We start from the raw sequence: 24,004 nt of genomic DNA on the forward strand, positions 1-24,004 counted from the left end.
GCCGCGCGGGTACTGGCTCACCACCTGTGTACTCATGTGGGTACTCAGCTCACCAGGCAAGCACTCACTCACTGTGCGGGCACTGGCTCACCATGCGGGCACTTACATGGGCACTTGGCTCACCACGTGAGCACTCAGCTTGCCATGTGGGCACTTGGCTCACTGCATGGACACTTGGCTCACCACGCAGGCACTGGCTCACCATGCAGGCATGCTTTCTCTTCTTTTTTTTAACCAGGAGGCCCCAGGGATTGAACCCAGGTCCTCTCATATGGTAGGTGGAGGCCCTATCACTTGAGCCACATCCACTTCCCTATAATATGTTCTTGTTATAGAAATGTGGTAATATACATTTGACACAGAAAAGGGATTTAAACAATATATGACAATTATTTTTGGGTGGTGAGAAACAGGGGACTTTTACTTTCTAGTTTTCACCTTTCTGTACTGTTGGAATTTTTTTACACGTGTTAATCACTTTTGCAATTAGAAAAAAAATTTCTTTTGTAGTTCCCTGGCAATAACTCAATTTACAAGCATGCACTTATCTCCAGTATCAGGTACCTATCTACAAAACAATTTTATTCTGTTACTATTCAGTAAGAATCTGTTTTATGTATGTGTTTTTATTTACTTTTAAAAAGTATCACAAACTCTTTTATCTAAAAATCCATGTGTCCACATAAAACAAAGAATTCTCACAAACAAAAATATTAATCATGAAGCTAGCTTCCTCTGTGAATGAATTCTGAGTAAATTAAACAGGTGAAGTCTCCTAACTAGATTTTAAAGGGAAATAAAAAGTACTGTGCCAGGCCGACCAAGAACAGAATTAAACTCTTGAGTTTTAAATACTTCTTGCCTGTCCCCGAGAGGCTTGGGAAAGGAAAATAACCACAGCCTGTTTTGTTTGTTTGTTTGTTCCCTTAACATTTATAAAATCTTTGTGTTCTTAGGGTGACAAGAGCCAGTGACCCTTCAGTATTCCAATCTTCCTCCAGCTCAGTGTCCTTTTCTGGGCCTATTTAAACCCTCTCATGGTACACTAGGAATCTGCTTGTGCTTATTTCAGCTGACGTCAATTTTCTACAAAAATCTTTGAAAGGTAAAATCTGAATGAACTGTGCCTCAGTGTCCCCAAGCATGGCCCGCTAGCAGAGATCATCGATCCGTGATGCCAACTCTTTGAGTTATGCCTCTGTGATAATGGGGCCCCCCAGGGTCGGCTTCCCGGGTGTGTGACCCGTGCAGTCACGCAGGTCCTGTGCTCAGAAGGGCCCCATGCTTGGTTTATTGCTCTGCTGCAGATGTCTTGAAATTTGAACAAGGGGCTCTGTGTTGTTCTTTTGCCCTGGGCCGTGAAAACCACGCAGCCAGCCGTGGTTTCTTGTGGCAAGGGCGCCGTATGGTAAGACGTGAACAGACGGGCAAGGAGGGAGAGTTAGGTTCTTGCCTCAGCTCTACTACTCACTACTTCATGACTGAGGCAGGCCACTTTGCTTTTCTGGGCTTCATTTCCTGTGTGTGTGTGCGTGTGCATGCACACATGCATATCTGTGTCTGTGTGTGTGGACTAGTCACACTCGGGTGCCCCAGCAGACCTAACTAAAACAACATATGCAGAGCAATAACGGTAACTCAAAATAAAATTGATCACCTAATGTATAGGTGCAGTTAGAGAAACCACCACCATAACAAATAATTTACATACACAGGGCAGAAGTGGGGGCAATGATGCTGCCAACAGACGGGAATATCTTTCACTGAGTATAAGAGCTGGACTGTTACATTAAGTCCTTTTCAGTGTTGGACAGAAGAAATTTGTGTTCTGAAAGGAAAAGCTACTGCTTTGGTCACCCACCCCCACCCACTTTTACTAAATGCAGATGATAATATATAATATTAATATTACAGAATCCTTTTTATTCCTCCTCAAAGCCACACCAAATACTAAACAGCTCATAAGAGGTTTAACAAAGTGGCACCTTGTCAAACAGAAGTGCTTCATTAGATTCTGTCAAAACTGAACTATGATTCTTCTTTTTTTATTTGTTTAAAATATATACAGAAAATGACCCAAAGTATTCATGTTACCTTATTAACTTTCACACCTTCTTTGGGAGTTTGTTTTGTTGCTAGATTATACCCAATCATCTGTTTAGCCAGCTGTCCCACAACTTCAGGGCTAAGCGAGAGAAAACAGAAAAGAACAAAATCATGTCCATGTTGAAATTCATTTTAAAGTAGAGCCAATATATAATTATTTTCATGCTGCACTTCCACCCTCACTTAGTCAGGCCTTTCTACTCATATACTATGTCTAACACTGAGAGGGAGAGAGAGAGAGATGGGGCGGGGGGGGAGAGAAAAAGAGAGAAAGAGAGATGTTTGCTTACCTCAGCTATCCTATCCCCCAAATAAGTTAGAGCCATAGTAAAGAGACAATGTTGAAATACAAGGGAGGGGAGTAAGGACCAAAGTAAATAATGAAAAGGTATGTGAGAAATGTGACAAGAATGAGGAGGACAGGAAAGTGTTCAGTGCTGGAGAGTGGGAGATAACGGTGAAAAAACAGCCTTAGATAAAGGAAAGCTTGCTCTGTCAGAAGCTACCGCTGATATCACTGTTAAGGAGGAACCAGTGTAAATTCTTGACTAGGGGAGTGATCTTATGGAAGTAGCCTTTAATTTGCAAGCTTACCACTGCCACCATTTATGATGACTTACTGTCTAGGAGAGAAGGACTACCAAGCTTTCACCAGTTAGTGAAGAAAAATCCTTTTATGGCTGGAGGACTAACAGGCATTGCTAGAGCCCTCTACCTGTAATATCAGTTCCCTCTACTCACTGCTCCTGCTCCTACCCCCACCCCAACTCCCTCTCTCAGGGCCTCTTTCACTCAGGAGCAAAAGCTTTCATAATTACTTGCCCCAAAGGCAAGAAATTAAAACCTCTAGACTTACTCTTTTGTTAAATGAACGCCTCCTTTCAACCCACTATCGAAGATACCTTTTCCTCTTCCTCCAGCTAAGATCTGGGCTTTTAAAACAATTTCTTTTGCATCTGAAAAAGAAAATATCCAGAGTTGGCAGTTGATTTTATACTCCTTTAAAAAAAATGCAACAAGAAAAGTGGCAATGACATAACTTCAAAAGTGACTTATAAAAGCTCTCTCAAATCAACTTTGAAAATAAAGGCAATGAAGAACTTCAAAAAACATCTAAGTGCCTAAATACAAAGCTTGTTAACTAAGGACATTCAAATGCTTCCAATGCTTTAATGAGCTAATAATCAACCATTCCAAGGGAAAGGAAGGAATGCTCTTTTGAGTTTGTCACAAGAACGATGCTATATAAATCCAGTTCAGAGTATTAATTTTACCATGTATGATACTCCTATGTGGCAAAAACACCAATCTGACAGTCAGAGGAACTAACAACCTGTCAGCCATCAGAGATTTCAAAGATTGGATTATGGGGAAAGATTGTAAAGACAAGATGCAAAGGCAATATGTAGTAACTGCATGCTTGGAAAACAACATCTTTCTGAGCAGTTCCATATATCGACAGGTTTGGATAAGGGAGGAGGAAACGGATTAAAACTAAAAGCAGGGGGAAGCGGACTTGGCCCAATGGATTGGGCATCTGCGTACCACATGGGAGGTCCGCAGTTCAAACTCCAGGCCTCCTAGACCCATGTGGAGTTGGCCCATGCACAGTGCTGATGTGTGCAAGGAGTGCCCTGCCATGCAGGGGTGTCCCCCGCATAGGGGAGCCCCTCACACAAGGAGTGCGCCTTGAAGGAGAGCCGCCCAGTGCAAAAGAAAGTGCAGCCTGCCCAAGAATGGCGCCACACACACAGAGAGCTGATGCAGCAAGATGACACAACAAAAAGAAACTAGAGATTCCTGGTGCCACTGATAAGGATAGAAGCAGTCACAGAAGAACATGCAGCAAATGGACACAGAGAGCAGACAACTGGGGAGGGGAGGGAAGGGAGAGAAAAAAAGAAATCTTAAAAAAAAAAACAACAACAAAAACTAAAAACAGGGATTGTGGGAAGATGGTGTCAGATTAGACAGATAAGGCTCAGCTCTTTTACAAAAACAACAGAGAAAGAGCCAAAAGCTGCCCGAGGGACCTGCTTTGGTGGTCAGCACCAGGACAGTGCTTTACAACTCCGACAAGAGTGAGGGAAAGAAAGACAAAGAAGCTGAAACAATGAACTGTGAGTTACTAAATCTCCTGACTGCTGGGAAGGGCTCCTTTCCCCAACTCCAGGATTTCTAGCAGTGATAAAACCCCTGGCTCATTTCAGCTGACTGAAAGGGGAACTGATGCTTTCCTCCCTATCATCTGTTACAAGGAAGGGGAGTCAGGGGGCTTTTCTTAGTGAATTCGGCCAGCAGAGCTGCCTTTGAATCTAGGCTCTGCCAGATGAAAACAAAGGAAAACCCAGAGAGATACACCTCTGGGAAAAGGTGTACCAACAAGTGCCATCTCCTGACAGTTCTGGAAATTACATGAACAAAACCTGCTTTTAGAGCTCTCTTTATCCCATTCTGGGAGAAAGTCTGTACCTAGTTAGTCCCTGGCATGATTCTGATAACTTAAGCTGGTGAATTTAAAAGATTGAGAATAAGTTGAACCAAATATCAAAGAAGAGCTGTAAAAAAATAATAATGGGCAAGAAAGAGAAATTGGCCTTTAGAGTAAATTCACCACCATACCAGATGCCTATATGACAGCAAAAAATTACAAGTCAAACTAGAAAAAGGAAGAGATGGCCCAGCCAAAGGAACAAACCAAATACCCTGAAGAGTTAAAGATTTAAGACAATTAATCAATGATAATCAAACAACTCTCCTAAGTCAATTTAAAGAATTGAAAGAAAATATAACTAAAGAGATAAAGGATATTAAGAAAACACTGGATGAGCATAAAGAACAATTTGAAGTCTGCGAAGAAAAGTAACAGATTTTATTGGAATGAAAGACACAATAGATGAGACTGAAAATATATTAGAGGCACATAAGAGCAGATCTGAATTGCTTGAAGACAAAATTAGTGATTTTGAAGACAGAACATCTGAACTGGACAAGACAGGAGATCAGAAAAAGAAGAGAATTGAAAAAATGGAACAGGGTCTTGAGGAATTGAATGACAACATGAAATGGAAAACATAGGTATTATTGGTGTATCAGCAGGAGAAAAAAATGGAAAAGGGTCAGAAAGAATATTTGAGGAAATAATGACTGAAAATTTCCCTATCCATATCAAAGACATAAATATTAATATCCAAGAAGGAAAATGCACCCGAAACAGAATGAACAAGAACAGACCTACCCTGAAACACCTACTATTCAGAATGACAAATATCAGAGATAAAGAGAAGATTGTGAAAGCAGCAACAGAAAAGAAAAGCATCACATTCAAGGGAAACTCAACAAGATTAAGTGCCATCCTTTCATCAGTAACCACGGAGGAGAGAAGAAAATGGTACGATGTAACTAAGGTATTCAAAGAGAAAAACTGCCAGCCAAAAATTCTGTATCCAGCAAAGCTGTCCTTCTAAAACTTTCATGCTAATGTGCTGGAGTTGCAGTTAGTGTTGGGGTTTAAGATATATCTAGGGGATTTGAATCTCTGGACTGACAATGTGATAGCCAGGTCCTGAGCCTCAAAAGACTCCAGCACCTACAATCTGATTTATTGGACTCACCACAATCAGCTAAGATGGAGTTGAAGAAGGACAACCACCACACCATGGAGCCTAGAGTGATTACAACTGAAAGTGGGAGGATTGCATCCAGCATCCATGTGGAATCTGAGCCTCCTCTTGACATAGAGGTGCAATGGACACAACCAATCCAATGTCCACATAGAAAAGGTGGCACTGGATTGGGAAAAGTGGACATGGTGACTGATGGGTATGGGGAAAGGCAGGAAGAGATGAGAGGTGGAGGCGTCTTTGGGACATGGAGCTGCCCTGGATGGTGCTTCAGGGGCAATCACCGGACATTGTAAATCCTCACAGGGCCCACTGGATGGAATGGGGGAGAGTATGGGCCATGATGTGGACCATTGACCATGAGGTGCAGAGGTGCCCAAAGATGTACTTACCAAATGCAATGGATGTGTCATGATGATGGGAATGAGTGTTGCTGGGGGGGAGAGGTAGGGTGGGGGTGGTGGGGTTGAATGGGACCTCATATATATATATTTTTAATGTAATATTATTACAAAGTCAATAAAAAAATAAAATAAAATAAAATGAAGGGAAGTTCAAAGTCTTCACAGAAAAACAAGAAGTTATAGAAACATGTTACCAAAATACCAGAATTATAAGAGATAATAAAGGTAATGCTGCAGCCTGAAATGAAAATAAAATAAGGGTGAGAGACTTGGAGAATAGTGTAGAAACAAAGATCGTTAGAAAAGGTAAAAAAGACAGAATACAGTATGATATGACAACAAAAAGCTAAAGGTCAAAATGGATGAAGTCAGTCAGTCCTTTATGGTTATAACATTGAATGTTAATGGCTTGAACTCCCCAAAGAAAAGACACAGACTGGGAAGCGGATTTGGTCCAACAGATAGGGCATCCGCCTATCACATGGGAGGTCCAAGGTTCACACCCAGGGTCTCCTTGACCCGTGTGGCGCTGGCCCATGTGCAGTGCTGATGCGCGCAAGGAGTGCTGTGCCATGCAGGAATGTCCCCCGCGTAGGGAGCCCCACACGCAAGGAGTGCGCCCCGTAAGGAGAGCCTCCCAGTGCGAAAGAAAGTGCAGCCTGCCCAGGAATGGCACCACACACACAGAGCTGATGCACCAAGATGATGCAACAAAAAGAGACACAGATTCCGGGTGCTGCTGACAAGAATACAAGCGGACACGAAGGAAAACACAGCGAATGGACATTGAAAGCAGACAACTGGGGAGGAGGGCAAAGGGAAGGGGAGAGAAAAAAAAAAAAAAAAAAAAAAAGACAGACTGATAGACTGGATTAAAAAAAAAGCCATCTACATGTTGTCTACAAGAGACTCACCTCAGACATAAAGATACAATCAGGTTAAAAGTGAAAGGCTGGAAAAAGATATTCTATGCAAATAGTAACCAAAAAGGAACTGGAGTAGCAATACTAATAACAGACAAAACAGATTTTAAATGTAAAACTGTTAGAAAGGATGAAGAAGGTCATTATATAGTAATAAAAGGGGCAATTCAGCAAGAAGAAATAACTATGTTAAATATTAATGCACCTAACCTGAGTACCCCAAGATACACGAGGCACATACTGGAAAGCTGAAGGGAGAAACACATATCTCTACAATAATAGAGACTTCAATACACCACTCCCAGTATTGGATACTACATCTAGACTGAGGCTAAATAAAGAAACAGAGAACTTGAATAATATGATAAATGAACTAGACATAACAGACATCTACAGAGCATTGTATCCCAAAACAGCAGGGTATACGTTCTTTTCAAGTGCTCATGGATCCTTCTCCAAGACAGACCATATGCTGGGTGACAAGACAAGTCTCAATAAATTTAAAAAGACTGAAATTATACAAAACACTTTCTCTGATCATAATGGAATAAAGCTGACAATCAATAATGGGCAGAAAAAGGAAAAATTCATAAATATATGGAGATTAAACAACACGCTCTTAAGCAATTAGTGGGTCAAAGAAGAAATTGCAAGAGAATTCAGTAAATATCTTGAGATGAATGAAAATGAGAATACAACATTTTAAAACTTACAGAATGCCACAAAGGCAGTGCTAAGAGGGAAAGGAACAGCCTTCAATGCTTACATTAAAAAAGAAGAAAGACCTAAAATTGATTATCTAACTGCACACCCGAAGGAACTAGAAAAAGAACAGCAAACTAATCCCAAACCAAGCAGAAGGAAAGAAATAGTAAAGATCAGAGCAGAAATAAATGAAATTGAGAAAAGACAGTAGAGAGAATCAACAAAAACAAAAGTTGGTTCTTTGAGTAGATCAACAAAACTGACAAACTGTTAGCTAGACTCACAAAGAAAAAAAGAGAGAAGACGCAAATAAATAAAAGCATAAATGAGAGAGAGGACATTACCACTGACCCTGTAGAAATGAGAGATCAAAAGAGGATACTATGAATAACTGCATACCAAACCACTAAAAAAAGTAGACAAGATAGACAAATTGCCGGAAACACACAGATCACCAACACTGACCCTAGAAGAAATAGAAGACCTCAACAAACCAGTCACAAGTGAAGAGATTGAAACAGTCATCAAAAACCTCCCAAGATGAAAAGCCTGGGACTAGATGGCTTCAGAGGTAAATTCAACCAATCATTCAAAGATGAATTAGTATCGATCTTGCTCAAACTCTTCCAAAAAAATTGAACTGGAAAGAATGCTACTAAACTCATTGAAGCCAACATCACCACAACTAGATAAAGATGCTACAAGAAAAAAAAAAAAAAAAAGAAAAGAAAATTACAGACCAATATCTCTAATGAATATATATGCAAAAATTCTCAACAAAATACTTAGAAACATAATCCAAAAGCACATTAAAAGAATTATACACCACAATCAAGTGGGTTTTATCGAAGGTACGCAAGGGTGGCTCAACACAAGAAAATTAATTAGTGTAATAAACCACATTGATAAATTGAAGAAAAACCACATGACCCTCTCGATTGATGCAGAAAAGGCTTTTGACAAAATACAGCACCCTTTCTTGATAAAAATATTCCAAATGATAGGAATAGAAGGAAGCTTTCTCAATCTGGTAAAGTGCAAATATGAAAACCTACAGCAAGCATTGTACTCAATGATGAAAGACTGAAAGCTTTCTCACTGGGATCAGGAACAAGACAAGGATGCCCACTGTCACCATTTTTATTCAGGTTCTAGCTAAATCATTTAGACTAGAAAAAGAAATAAAAGGCACCCATATAGGAAAGGAAAAAGTAAAATTTCTATTTCCTGATGACAAGATCCTATATCTAGAAAATCCTGAAAAATCAACAATAAAACTACTAGAAGTAAAAGACAATTTCAGCAAAGTGGCATATAAGGTTAACAGGTAAAAATCAATAGAATTTCTATATACTACCAGTGTGCAGTCTGAGGAGGAAATCAGAAAAAAAATTCCATTCATAATAGCGACTAAAATAATCAAATATTTAGGAATAAATTTAACCAAGGACATAAAGGAACTATATTCAGAAAAATACAAAACACTGCTAAAAGAAACTGAAGAAGACTTAAATAAATGGAAGGATATTCCATGTTCATGGATTGGAAGACTAAATATTTTTATGATGTCAATTTTACCCAAACTGATTTACAGATCCAATTCAATCCCAATAAAAATCCCAACAGCCTTTTGCATGGAAATCAAAAAGCCAATAATCAAATTATTTGGAAGGGTAAAGAACTCTAAATATCAAAAAATGTCTTCAAACTTGGAGTACTCTCAATTCCTGACTTTAAAGCTTATTATTTAACTACAATGGTAAAAACAGCATGATACTGGCATAAAGACAGACAGATTGACCGATAGAACAGAATCAAGAACTCAGGAATTGACCCTTACATCTACAGTAAAGTGATTTTTGACAAGGCTGTTAAGCCCACCCAGCTAGGCCAAAACAGTCTATTCAAACAATGGTGCTGGGAGAACAGGATAGCCATATTCAAAAGAAAGAAAGCAGACCCCTGTATCTCACAACTTATACAAAAATTAACTCAAAATGGATAAAGGACTCAAATTAAAACAATAATCATAAAACTCTGAGGAAAATGTAGGAAAACATCTTCAAGATCTTGAAGGTTTCTTAAACCTTATACCCAGAGCATGAGCAAGAAAAGGAAAAATAGATAACTGGGACTTCCTCAAAATTCAACACTTCCGCACCTCAAACAACTTTGTCAAAGGATGAAAAGGCAGCCGACTCTAAGGGAGAAAATATTTGGCAATCACATATCTGAGAAGGGTTTAATATTCATTATTCATGATATATAAAGAGATCATACAACTCAACAATAAAAAAGACAAAGTACCCAATTAAAAATGGGCAAGAGACTTGAAAAGACAATTGTATAAAGAAATACAAATGGCAAAGAAACACATGAAAAAATGTTCAACATCACTAGCAATTAGGTAATTGCAAATCCAAACTACAATGAGATATAATTTCACACCTATCAGCCTGGCAACTATTAAAAAGTCAGAAAACTGTAAATGTTGGAGAGGACATGGAGAGATAGGAATGCTTATTCACTGTTGGTGGGAATGTAGAATGATACAGCCACTGTGGAGGATTGTTTGGCAGTTCCTAAGAAAGTTGAATATTTGACTTACCATGGGATCAGGTAATACCATTGTTAGGTATATAACCAGAAGAACTGAGAGCAGTGACAAGAATAGATATCTGCACAGCAATATTCATGCAGCATTATTCACAATAACCAAAAGTTGGAAACAACCCAGGTGTGTCCATCAACTGATGAATGGATAAACAAATTGTAGTGTATGCACACAATGGGATATTATACAGTAGTAAGAAGAAATGAAGTCATATGACTTCATGGAACATATGACAATATATGACAACATGGAAGAACCTGGAGGACATTATGTTGAGTGAAGCAAGCCAGACACAAAAGGACAAATACTGTGTAACTGTCCTATTATGAACTAAATATATTGTATAAAATATAAATACATTCTGTGAAATATGAATATGGGTAGAATTGCATATATAAGACCATTTTTCTTTGAAGAAAAATAAATATAAGTTGAAGCTTAACAAATGTAAGTTAATACTACAAAATGTTAATATCAGACAAAAAAACACAAAACTCAGTGAAGGAGACCAGACACAGAGTACTACTTATTGTATGATTCCATTTATATGAAATATAAATATAAATCAATTTATAAAGATGAAACGAGATTAGTAGTTATGTAGTTCTGAGGAAATAATGCTAAGAAGGGATGTGGAGTCTTTCTTTTTGGACTAATGAAATTGCTCTAACATTTTTGAGATGATAAATGTACAACATTATGATTATACTAAAAGCCACTGATTAGACACTTTGGGTAGAATAGCCAGAAACAGCAGCTATGTACAGCGGTGCAAGCATAAAGAGATTGAGAGATGAGGAATTTTCTTGTTTGTTTGTCTGCTTTTTATTATTATTACTGAAATAATGAAAATGTTCTAATAATGATTTAAGTGATGAATGCACAAGTATGTGATTATACCAAATACCAATGATTATACACTTTGGATGAACTGTATGGTTTATTAACATGTATCATTAAAATTTAGTTGTTAATAAAAGAAAAAAGAAAAAAAACCCTAAAAGCAAATAATATGTTTACAATATGGCAGGATAACAAAATGTCCCAGTAGAAAGTGGTTGTGGAATCTTTGTTCCTAAGCACACTCAAGAAAGGAAAGAAAGATCTGTCTTTTCTTGACCTTTTGGACCAGAGCCATAAATTCAAATATCTTGATGAACTTAGCAGGAACTTGGGTGTGAGAAGTAGTCCAGAGAGAAGGCAGCCTCTAGCAAACAGAAGAACAGCCCTCCAGCCACAGACGGATGGATGGATGGATGATGGATGGATGGATGGATGGATGGATGGATGGATGGATGGATGGATGGATGGATGAATGGATGGACAGATGGAAAGGAAGGAAGGAGAAAGAGAAGGAGGGAAGCCACAAATCAAATATGTTTAATAAATCAAACAATACACATCTTAGCCACAGCTGACATCCTTTGTGACTTATCTTCCCATAAAGTTGAGAACTAAATTAATATCTATAAGGCAGTAATAGTTTTCTGGTTCAGCACCCCAGATTTGGAATCTGCAGATCCAGGTTTCAAAACTGCTTTCATCCCTCACCTACCTGCATGACACTGAGCAAATTAATTAATGTCCCTGACCCTCAGTTTACTCAATTATAAAAAGGTGATAATGAGGGTTACTTGAAGAATTAAAGACACCAATTCTTGTGAATATTTTATCCCAGGATCTAAAAAACTCATATTATTAATAAAAACTATTGTTACCACCCATAATTTCAATTATTATCTGTGTATATTGTAAGGAATCAAAAGGATCCTTTCCACTGGGGCGGAGATGTAACAAAACTATTATGTGCTGGTATCTGCCACCACTCACATAAGTAGGAGCTCCATTAAGTGTTGAGTGTTTAAGCTACTGCTGTCGAGGTGGTGGTAGTTATCTGTAGGCAAACAGGCAGGTGTTCAAACAGAGAAAGCCAGAGGTTTTATGGGAAGGAAATGGAGAGTCACAGATTTTACACTCTGAAGGCATGGGATCACCCCAATTGTAGTAGTTACAGAATTAAGGTTAACTGTCTTTATTTGCTGGCCTTCCTGTCTCCTATATTTACTCCTTCTATTTACAGAAGTAAAACTAGGGCTCACTTCCCTCTCAGAAGCAAGCACAGCCCCTTCTTTGCTGCTTTCTACACTCTCCAAGAGTAGTTTCTGGTCTGGAGGTGAACCATCACAACACGAGTCAAACCCTACCTTATAAGAAAGTGCAGGCCTTCAAATTAAGTGGAAGGCTAGTCATAATCACTGCTCGTTATAAGAAACTCACCAGGAAAAGAAAAAATAATAATAATAAAGTGAATTCATTGCATATTTAGGCTACTGCATGATAAGCAAGGACTTTGTAGTTTACAGAACTGGGTTAAAAACTCCAACAGCACTTTCTTTGAAGAGACCGAGATTCAGAAAGATAAAAGTAGCATGTTCATCTACAAAATGGTACCAATATAGGAATCTCCAGTGTTGTGATGGTGTGAAGAATACATGAAACATAGTAGGTAAAGTACTTAGCTCAAGGCCTGACACATTTTTTTAAAAGTCAGAAAATAATAGCTAGCGTCATTATCATTATTTTCAGCAGTTACCAAAAACTGGGATATAGGAAAGAATTTTCCTATTTCTCTTTTGAAGACATAAAGTGGAAAAAACTTTTGCCTTCTATTCAAATTTTTAATTGTGGTTATATTAAATTCTTTAAAAAGGATAACCAGCATTCCTCAACTACTATCATTTTTCATATCTTTCTCATTCAGAAGAATGAGATGCCTTCCTCTCACAGCTTTCCAGCAGCAACATCTAAAAGTCAGACAGAATTCCTAATTGGGCATTGTTAATTGGCACTACACAGGCTTGATTAGATCAGCTTTAGTCACTAACCATCAAAACCAGAAAACAGTTGTATCCTCATTGATGTGTTGTCAATTACACCTATCATCAATGCACCACGTGCCAAAGGACTCCCTGCTACCCAGCTGGTGGCTGAACAGTCTAGCAGCTTAGGAAACTCTGAAGCCATATATTGGGGCAAACAGGAAAAGGGAAAGGAAAAGACTTGATCCAATCTATAGACATCTTCTGCAGCTCATACTCCAGGCCATTAAAATAATCAATAAGTTCATTAGAATCATCTCTTCTGGTTAGATCTCAAGTGCTAACTCAATACAGCAGAACAGCAGCCCGGAATAAAGCATGTTTTTCTCATCTCGAGGGAAACATGCATGAAGCACTTTAATTCAGTGGTTATTTACTCAAGACCCTGAAAAGTAAGGGGCCAAATTCTACCGAACAGTAACTAGTCTTTTCATTCGGTATTTACCAAGTTGATTCACACTTAATGTCACTGTTTACATTTTATTTTAAGATCTGCTTTCTCCAAAAGCTCACTCAAATTTCTGCATTACCTCCTATCTCTATTCCCAAACACAATTACAAAAAAAAATCCCACACAAGAAATGCAATTTTTGTCTGAATATTTAAGATGATTTAACTGTACTCTCAGGACAACAGGCTAAAAGAAGAGGAAAAAGTCAACAACTCTCATCATTTTTGTATGGGAATAGTTTGCACCTAAACAAGGATAACCCTATCAATTGAGCTTTGAGCTAGTAGCTGGTATACTCATTTTAGGAGAAAAAGTTCTAAAAGAGACTGATTTGATCAACTTAAAAATATGAAAGGCTCTCATATACAATATCACTTAAAACAATATTTATGGCCATTTAGAAAGCTTAAACAAAACCCCACCCCCATGGATTTGCTTACTCCACTAGTTGCATTAAAATAATGTTTTCTCAAACAAATGTTTCCTTTTCTTTCTTTCTGTTTTTTTTAAGGAGGTATGGGAAGTAGGCACTCAATCACTTGAGCTTCATCTGCTCCCCTCCCTTTCATTCTTTACCACAACTGTTTATATACCAATTTTAAAAGTTTCCCTGTAGTACCCATGCTGAGAAATATATGTTTTTGGAAGCATTATTAAATCTGAAAGAAAGAAGTTAAATTCATTAAGGAAATACACTCCAAATAGAATATGTAAGAAGCATATTAAACTAGGCAAGCTTTGTACAACTGGTTCACTTCAATTTTTATAGATGGCATTGTGAAAATATAGTTAATAACTGATTTTTAGCTAGCATTGCTCTCTTCCAAAATACAATACTTCTCTAAATGCAAAATGAAATGCTATGTACACTGATAATGCAGTAGACTGACTACTACAATGATCATCTATTTTAAGTCAGTAACTTTGGACTTGTTTGGGAGAACTATGATTTCTATGGTTCACTGACTGGAACAAAAATGCCATTGTGTAATCTCTAGCATAGTGATCACCTTTCATGAGGTTTGATAGAATTACTAACTAAGAAAGCTAAAATGCACTTCAGATTTACCTATTCCTGGAAGGGAAAGGAGGAGGCAAGGAGGTTCACCTTACAGAAGATGAACCTTTAGGAAGAACATACAATTACCAGGAGATAAATCAGAAGCCTAAGTGCCAATTTCCTAAACGAAATCAGCTAACGTTTATGTTTTCATTATGAACCTAGCAAACTCAAAATTGAGAATCACCCATCTTCAATTTTTACTGTAAAATCTCCTTATAAATTAATTTATATTAATATTTCCTCAAATTGCAACTAGGCCACTAGGAATAAGATGATACTGCGATGACTCTTTCCATATGTCCAATGGCATCACTGTAGGTGAAAACAATTACTGCAACTTTCAACCTGTCTGGCATGGGTTTGTCAACTTTGTGAAAGACAATTTCAGCCATATCTGGGATCAGAATAAACCATTTCACTTTTGGTCACATCCTCTTGACTGAAACAGGATTGGAGCTACTGACAGGATTGGAGAACCACTTAGTTCTCCACCACACTACCCCCGTCCAAGATTTAAATTGCACATATTGGAAATAGCAATTTTCAAATTCAAATAGAAGAGGGAAACAGGATTATATATCTAGGACAGAGATTTTGTTATGAAAATAGGAAACTGTCCACGAAGACTTTATCTCACAGTAAGAAATCCTTTACTGATAAAGCTTTGATGTAAATTTTAAATCTTAAATTTCCTATTCAATATTGTATCTAATTATTTCCACATTATCAAAAATAACTCTTTTGCTTGCTGTTGGGGCACGATAATGCCACTTTTGAACAGCATATAGGTTATAAAGTAGTAATATTATCTTAACACAAAACAAACCTATGTTCTCAAGGGAATGATTATAATTTTAGTCCCTATAAAAATTACTAAATTTTGATAAGTCATTGTTGGTTCATACTGCTATACTCATAAAAATGTATATTTATTAATACATTATAGGCCTCATTAAAATCTATAACAGTACATCAGTCCACCCTTCTGATCTTGTCAGTGCTGTTACTAATTGCTTTCAGAACATTACTACACACCTCATTAGTGAAAGCATTTTTAAAGCTAGATAAAAATTACCTCGAGAAAGGCTCCATCCAGTTGTAATAGCTTACTCTTCTCAGTAAAAGATAGTTTTGCTCTTTGCATGTAGTTTAATACTAACAAACCAACCTCATATTGTGTCAATTAGATTGAAAGACACATTTCTATAAGAAAAGGACAGGGCTTTCTAACACTGATAGCAAAAATACCCATGTGTCCTTACTCAAGCACTTGTACCTCATCAATGAATTTCCAACATGATATAATTGCAACCAAAGGATATTAAACAAATTACTTCTGCAAAGGAAGCCATTTGAAAAAAATGACAACTTTTCAGAAGAAAACCATTTTCTCCTGGAGAAATTTCCAAAAGAATTTTCTCTTGTGTTTTACACAGGTTGCAGGATGGATTCATGCTACACATTGATAGTAAAAATACCTGTATAACATTTGCAATTTCAGCAGATCCTGGAAACAGTCATGGGAGATAAAAGCACTTATGAACACCAACAGCATTTTTACCGTGTTTTGTTGTACATTTGAAGAGAAGGAAGGATAAAAGAAAGCTACTTAAACAAACTCATTTTTTTTTTCTGATTTTCAAGCCAAAGAGGTGTTTCAGTTCTATTAGGGAAGCAGAACCACTATGAGTTATGGATAAGGGATTTATTACAGGAATTAGACCTTACACAATTGTAGGAGGAGTTAAGAAAGGGAGGCTCTTAAAGGGATTGAAGGGTCACAGAAACCACCAACCAGCTGATCAGAGAAACTGGCACATCCAGACCTGCATGGCAAAGGAAGAACTATAGGAAAGGACATGAGGCTTTTGTTGCCAAGCATCTCATGATGGGCTTCAATCTGTGTTGATCAACAGTGTCAGCAGCCAGGACAAAGAGCTGGACGTGGCGCTGAGAAGAGTGAGGACGAGCTGGACCCTGCCAGCATCTCTGCACCTGTCTGTCATCACATCTCTCACAATGAACTTCAGAGAGTAATGGCTGCATTCCAAATTTCATGCAAATTCTTCTTTCGGGCAACCCTAGCCTGAAAATATATAGGGGACGGTATTCTGGGAAACACAGCTCCAGCTTAATTACGTTGATATGGAGGAAACCACTGCAGATTTGAGACATCTCAGGGCAGAGCCCTCTATGGTTGCAGATTCAGAATTACCTACCCTGAAATTTTTGAGTGGTTTGAGACCCCACTCCCGGGCACTGTTTAGTTACAGACAATTGAAGTTGCCTGATAAGAGAGGCATAAAAAAGGATCTCTCTCTCTTTTTTTTTTTAAGAGGTACCAGGGATTGAATCTGGGACCTCATACATGCCAGGAAGGTGCTCAATCACTAAGCTATACCCGCTCCACTCTTTTTTTATCTTAACCAGTAATGAACAAGGGGAAGAAAAGGTGTCAACATCCAGAAAGGCATCAATGTGAGTGGGTGTGCTCTCTCATATGCACTCAAGCAGTCTTTATTCAGAGGCAACTAAAATGCCTTTCAAATTAGAAATGCAGGTAATCTTCACATTGTCTAGCTGCATCCATATTTAAAAATGTTCTTTCTTTTTTTAACCAATATTGATAATATTCTGAGCTTTCCTACCTTGTTGATTAGTAATCTTATCTTTTTTCATATTTTCTCTTATATAAATCAATCCCTCTCTCAAACCCTCCATTGGTAAGATGGTGTTCTCATATACAATCAAGTTACTTGCAATCTCAGCAAACTACTACCTCGAGTCCCTTCTAGACTACAAACATTGGCGTCCTTCTCCCTCCTCACAATCAAGGAAGATCCTTCAGCTTCTATGTGTGCTTCCTTCCAGAGAGGGTCCTAAAGCAGTGGTGGAGCCCCTGGTGATTCATCTTTTTTTTTTTTTTTTATAGCAGAGTCTCCATTCCAGAGGACATAAGCTCTCCAAGGAAGAGTCGTGCTCCATCAGGTACAGCCTCAAACTAAAGCTGAAACCTCTGTGCCCTCAGAGCTCTAGCCTCTGCTCCCATTCATGTTCTTTTCCCCATGCACAGCAATCATCTCAGGAATCCCTCACCTCTCTCACCATTTCCATTTTTAGAGAGTCCCATTCTCCAGACCAGCCCATATATGTCTGATTTCCCAATAGTAGGCTGAGCTTAAAATCCATCTCACTGATTACTGAGACCAATAATGTAAACCAAGGAATAAAGCTGGTCACCTCTTCCATGTTCCTGAAAAATTCACAACAGTTAAGAAGGACCTAGAATGTTCTAGGATAACAAGGAGGTTCATCTGCTCAATGCTCACAGAAAACCTTTGGTAGAGAAACTCAACTTCTATGAAAATTGACCATAGATGTAAGGATTTTAATTGCAATGTAATTTTAATAGTGAAACATATGAAACAATCTAAATGTCCACCAATATTTGGATATTTGGGATTGGCAGAATAAATTTTATATATCCATATAATGAAATAGTAAATACTACATAGTCACTAACAATGATTAAATATGTTTACGTACGGACATGGAAATGCTCCAGGAACACTATAAGCTTTTACAATACCTTAATGATTAATGTTTTTTTTAAAGAATACTTACATTTGTGAATAGCTGCATATCTATATGAACAATAACCAAACTACTAACTGAGGTTTTCATAAGGTAGAGTGACATCATGGATAGAGCTTTCTATTATTTTCATATTTTTAGTATTGATTTAAATTTCTTTTTTGGCAACAATCATATGTTATCAGAAAAAATAAATTAAAAAATAAGAGTTTAGAAAGTGAGATCAATGTAGGCAGTTATTCCTAGTAGTCTATCTTGAAAATTTAAATGTCCCATATATAAGCTTTTATTAATATAATTTTATTATAAAGGGTCACAGATGCCTGTATTTGAAGGGACCTTCAGAACACAGCTTCAGGAAACACATGCAATATCTAATAACATGACCTCCTAAAGTGTCATGCAAGAACACTGAGAGTAGGAGAAAAATGTTTTGCACTTTTAAAACATCTAAAGCACACTTTCCATGTGGGAAGTAACTGACCAAAAAAAAAAAAAAAAGTCACCATTTTCCAGAAACTTGAAATCAAATTGATGAAATAGACACATACACAAGATACAAAAAAAAAAAAAAAATTAATGCTATAGTAAACATAAAAACAAAGTGCAATGACATACATGACATTACACCTTTGTCACACATTCCGTACTTAAAATCTGCTAGAATTCCAAACACAGGAAATACAGAGATCTGAACAACAGCTTGATGATGTTGCCACAAAAAGGAACCCAGGCAGTTTTTGTTTTTCCATTTTAAAGTATTAAAGTAGTTAATGACACACTAGAGTTAAGTAGAAGCCAGGAATGACCTACCATGAGAGAGATGAAAGACCTCAGAACCACTTTACCATGATACACACATCTACTAGGGTCCAGCACAATTTGTTATGTCGCTTTCAAATTGCACTGAGTTTTAAATTGCAGTGTCTTGGTCTTTTATTGCCTGTCCTGATCCATTCATTGTGTCTGAAATCTAAGTCTATTGCTTGAATGTTAAACACAGAGGGGACTTTGGATTGCATCCTGGAGGATGAAACTGTGCAATTTCAGTAAACTGGGATAAGTGTATAGTTCAGTTGACTTTCAAGAGCTGTGAAGGCCTGGGGAATGGTTACTTTTTACTTTTACTCTATGCCAGCTTTTTTAGTTGGCTCCCACCCTCCTTCTTTTCCTTCCAACCTCCTTTCCTTGTAATGCTGCCAACGTTATTTAATTTGCATGTTCAAATACATCTGAGATAACTAACTTCAGTTTCAACAACGAGAAAGTTCAGGGCTGATGGCAAATCTCACCTTCTATCACACCCTGCCTCAGAACCACTGCCAAATAAAGACGTATACTTGTAAATCCCTGTGAAATGGAGCATGCACTATCAACCTATTTTACACCTGACTTTGAAGCCACAAAACCTGCACCTATATTCCTGGATTGTATTCAAAACAGCTTTTCTGTTTATCTTTGAAGCAACCAGGCTAGTGTAGTCCTTTTCGGGGATTTTCTACATTTTTTTTTAAATGCCTGGTTTGAACTAAAATTCACACACCCGAAAGTCAGGTCAAGTGTTATAAGCAGGAAACTAGGAAATTAATAAATGTGTATTACTTATTTCCTTGAGTTTAGAACTGCAACACTTAATCAAAAGCTAGGATCCATATACGGTAAACCTAAAAGAAAACCTGGGTAGCTTTTAAGTAGTTCTCCAATGGAATCAGTGTGGCAGAGAAATCAAGCCCTGTTTCATATTGATGAATTTAACAGTCCTATATAAGAATACCCTCTGAAATCCCAACAATTACAAGAAATGTATGCTCAAGATTCACATTTCATAATCACAGCTAGAAAGCCTACATCTAAGTCTACTCCTCCTACCCCCTGAAAGCTCATTCTCCTTTCACAGTGTGGCCAGTATTTGTTTTTACCTGACAAACTCTCCCTCAACACCATAGTTTTTTTACTGTTTCCACCTTAATTTCTTCAAGCATATCAGATACCCAGAAGCAAACAGCACAGCCTTAAAATTACTTGAAATATCCTCCTTCCACTTCCCCCAAATGCTGATGTCCTCAAACCCAAGCTGCAGCCTCTTCCAGATTTCTGACCCTTTCTCTTTGCCTCCCAGCACGAGGTTGGAGCAGCCTGTCCGAATGCATAAACATGATTTGACTGGGGGCAAGGAGAGTTCTTGCTACTCTAGAACAATTTCCTAAGACACCTGTCAAGAAAAGCTAAAAACAGGATAATCCTCAAAAAGGAGAGGTCCTAGACTTATGCAGAGGAGGCAATTTTTTTCAATCAACTAAATTAACATTGACTAGGCAATGCTGCAGAGTAGAACAAAGCAGATGCCTGCTCTCCTCTGAAGGGCCTTCTGGTTCAAAGGAGATGCCACACAAAGGGGGATCCACAGAGCCAGGGAGGGGTTCTGTCAATCTTAATGAAGCCACTCTTCAGCTTTGCTAATCAAGTCCCTCACGCCTTCTTTACTGTGGAAGGGCACAAAAGCGTGAGGTGGGATGAGACTGACTGATTCCCCTGAAAAGGACCAAGCGAGGGCTGCAAGCAGCAGTGGGCCTCAGCACATGGCCATTTGCTTATGATCATCACTTCCTCAGCACTGTAAGATAATACTCACTGTGTTCCGTAGGAGCTTACTATGGAATAAGCTTTGTGCTCAATGTCTACAGTATCCCCCTTTAACAAACCACCCAACTGGGGTGAATTAAGTGTGTTTCCCAGCGTCACATGGTTAGCATGCAGAGGAAGGAGTGTGACCCAGAAGGACCATTCCAGAGACTGAGCTTTTTAGCCCCCTCAAAGCCTCACTGCTACTCATTACATTTTATTATGAAGATTTTCAATCACACAGAAAAGCAGAATGACTAGTATAGAAAACATCCATAATACTACCACTCAGATTGTACAACTAATAACATTCTGCCTTATTTTGCCTTATTTGCTTTCTCTCAACCCATCTTATTTTTCATGCATTTCAAAGAAAGTTGTAGATATCAGTACAGTTATCCTTAAACTCTTCAGCAGGCATATGGGTAAGTCGAGCTCAATATTTGCTTACAGTTTATTTTTGAAGAGGTAAAATTTACATACAGTGAAATCCTTAAATCAAAAGTGTAGCATTCAATGAGTTTCGACAAAAGCATATATAGTGTAACTCAAATCCCAGTCAAGAAATAGATACTAATGGTTACACTTTTGAGCCTATGCACCTGCAATAAGAACAAGGCCTAGAGTAGCATTGTGCCTGGGGGTTTCCTCCTGACAGCCTTCATGTTACTCAAATGTGGCCACTCTCATAGCCAAACTCAGCGTGTAGATGCGATGCATTCCCCCCAGCATGGGACACGACACCCGGGGATGAGCCTCCCTGGCACCGAGGGATCACTACCACATACCAGCTGAAGAAGCAACTAGAAAATGACCTTGAATTAAAGATTCAATGCGGAACAGCAGAATATACCTGTCTACATATAATAACATGACTTCGGGAAGCTGTTTGACCTAATGTAAGGGGGAAATGGAAAGGAGAAATGAGATTATAAGGCTGTGAGTCTCTAAAAAAGAGTCTGGAGGTTGTCAGAAGGAATACCCCTATGTACAACTGAACAGAGTCTAAGAGACAGATAAGGTCGATACAACCCCAGGTACTGGCTCTTTTGAGGGATAAAGAGACCCACGGGTTCTATGGTCATGGCAGAAGGGGTTCACTGCCATGACAGATAGCCCTTCTTTGGAGCTGGTGTTTCTGCTTGATGGAATTGGACTCAGAGGGGATCTCTTTTCACAAGACTTGCATGCTACTTTATTGGAATTGTAGTTGGTGCTGGGTTTAAGATATATGTAGGGGATTTGAATCTCTGGACTGATAATATGACACCCAGGCCCAGAGCCTCAACAGACTTCAGCTCCTACACTTTGATTTATTGGACTTACTCCACTCAGCTAACATGGAGTTGAAGAAGGTCAACCACCACAACATGGAGCCTAGAGTGTCTACAACTGGAAGCGGGAGGAGTGCATCCAGTACCCATGTGGAATCTAAGCCCTCACTTGACATAGATGTGCAATGGACACAACCAATCCAATGTCCACAGAGAAAATGTGGAATGGGTGTGGGAATGGTAGCCATGGTGGCTGCTGGGTGTGGGGAACGGGAGGAAGAGATGAGATGTGGAGGCGTTTTCGGGACGTGGAGTTGTCCTGGATAGTGCGTCACGGACAATTATGGGACATTGTAGATCCCCCCAGGGCCCACTGGATGGAACGTGAGAGAGTCTGGGCTATGATGTGGACCATTGACTATGGGGTGCAGTGATGCTCAGAGATGAACTTACCAGGTGCAATGGATGTGTCATGATGATGGGAGAGAGTGTTGCTGTGGGGGGAGTGGGGAGCGGGGGCGGTGGGGTTGAATGGGACCTCATATTTTTCATAATGTAATTTTAAAAAATAATAATAAATAATTAAAAAAAAAAAAGAAATAGCATTATTGCTTCTGAGAACATAATACAAGCATATCCTTGGGACAAAGTATCTAAACAGAACAGTTTTGACAATGAGGATTCTATACCTCTCACACATTTAACTGAAACTAAGTATAACGAAGCCCAATGCTGGTAAGAAGGTGACTACTGGAGGGTGTGCAAAAATGGAAACAGCTTCCCCCACCCCCGCCACCTCCAAATCAGAATCCTGAGAACCATTCCTAAGTCAACGGTGTGCAAAGTACTGATTTCAAAAGAAAATGTTTACTATGTCCATATGTAACTTTTTGAAAACAACTATTGTAAAACATGATTTTTTACAAAAGCAGTATTTTGTAACCTTGGGGGAAACTATTGATAATATCTGCACCAAAGGTGTTTCTTCCCACCACACATGTCCTGGCACTTTTGTATGGCTACTCCGTTTTGAACAGGGCATTGAATTTCCCTAGGGATACTTGCAACCTCCAGAAAAGCCAGGATGATGCTTGGAGGAAAGGTCCACTGCCCAAGTGATGGAGTGATGAAAATGACTAGCTTTAACCAAAAGCTTTTCTATGCTGTCAATGTCACTGTCATCTGCCTAAAGTTTAACATCTTGGAATTCCTGACTTTTGATAAGCCTGCAGGATTTTTGAAAGAAAACTATCAGAAAGCATTCAGAAGATAAAAGCCAAAACATAACTTTGTTAAATTAGAGATTTCTTTTTGCAAAATTTAGAAAATACAGATATAAATGCCTTTTTAAAAAGTCTTAAGTGATAGAAATCACACATTAACCGCAGATATCTATAGGGAATGGGGTTCAAATAATTTTTACTTCCTTCTTTATATTTTTGAGATTACCTGAAAGTTTTACAATGGCTGTTTATGCCTTTTATAAACATAGGAAAACGATTTGCAGATTTAAATAAAATACATGTTTATCTGAGCTGATAAGATGTTAACAATATACTGATAAGTGGGGCAAAAGCTTGCCATAACTCAAAATATACCATTAACTATATGTACATAAATACATGTAATATGTATATTTAGGATAAGGCTGGAAAGAAATAGTCCAAAATATTAACTCTGTTTATTTCATAGGGAAAGATGATTATAGTAAAATTTTTTCTTCTCTGAAAATTTGCTGCGAGATAT

General features: G+C 38.3%; 1 protein-coding gene across 1 annotated transcript in view; it reads right to left on the reverse strand.

Moving 5' to 3' along the window:
* SUCLG2 (succinate-CoA ligase GDP-forming subunit beta) overlaps positions 1-24,004 on the reverse strand; it is a 305,148-nt gene that overhangs the window by 145,531 nt on the left and 135,613 nt on the right. Inside the window, exons 3-4 of the mRNA XM_004457048.5 lie at positions 2,963-3,062; positions 2,095-2,185 (exon numbers count right to left, since the gene is read on the reverse strand). Of these exons, the coding sequence (XP_004457105.1) occupies positions 2,095-2,185; positions 2,963-3,062 (191 nt within the window). The remainder of the gene's footprint in view (positions 1-2,094; positions 2,186-2,962; positions 3,063-24,004) is intronic.

Source organism: Dasypus novemcinctus, chromosome 26 (genome assembly GCF_030445035.2).
Source record: "Dasypus novemcinctus isolate mDasNov1 chromosome 26, mDasNov1.1.hap2, whole genome shotgun sequence".
Classification (NCBI taxonomy): Eukaryota; Metazoa; Chordata; class Mammalia; order Cingulata; family Dasypodidae; genus Dasypus; species Dasypus novemcinctus.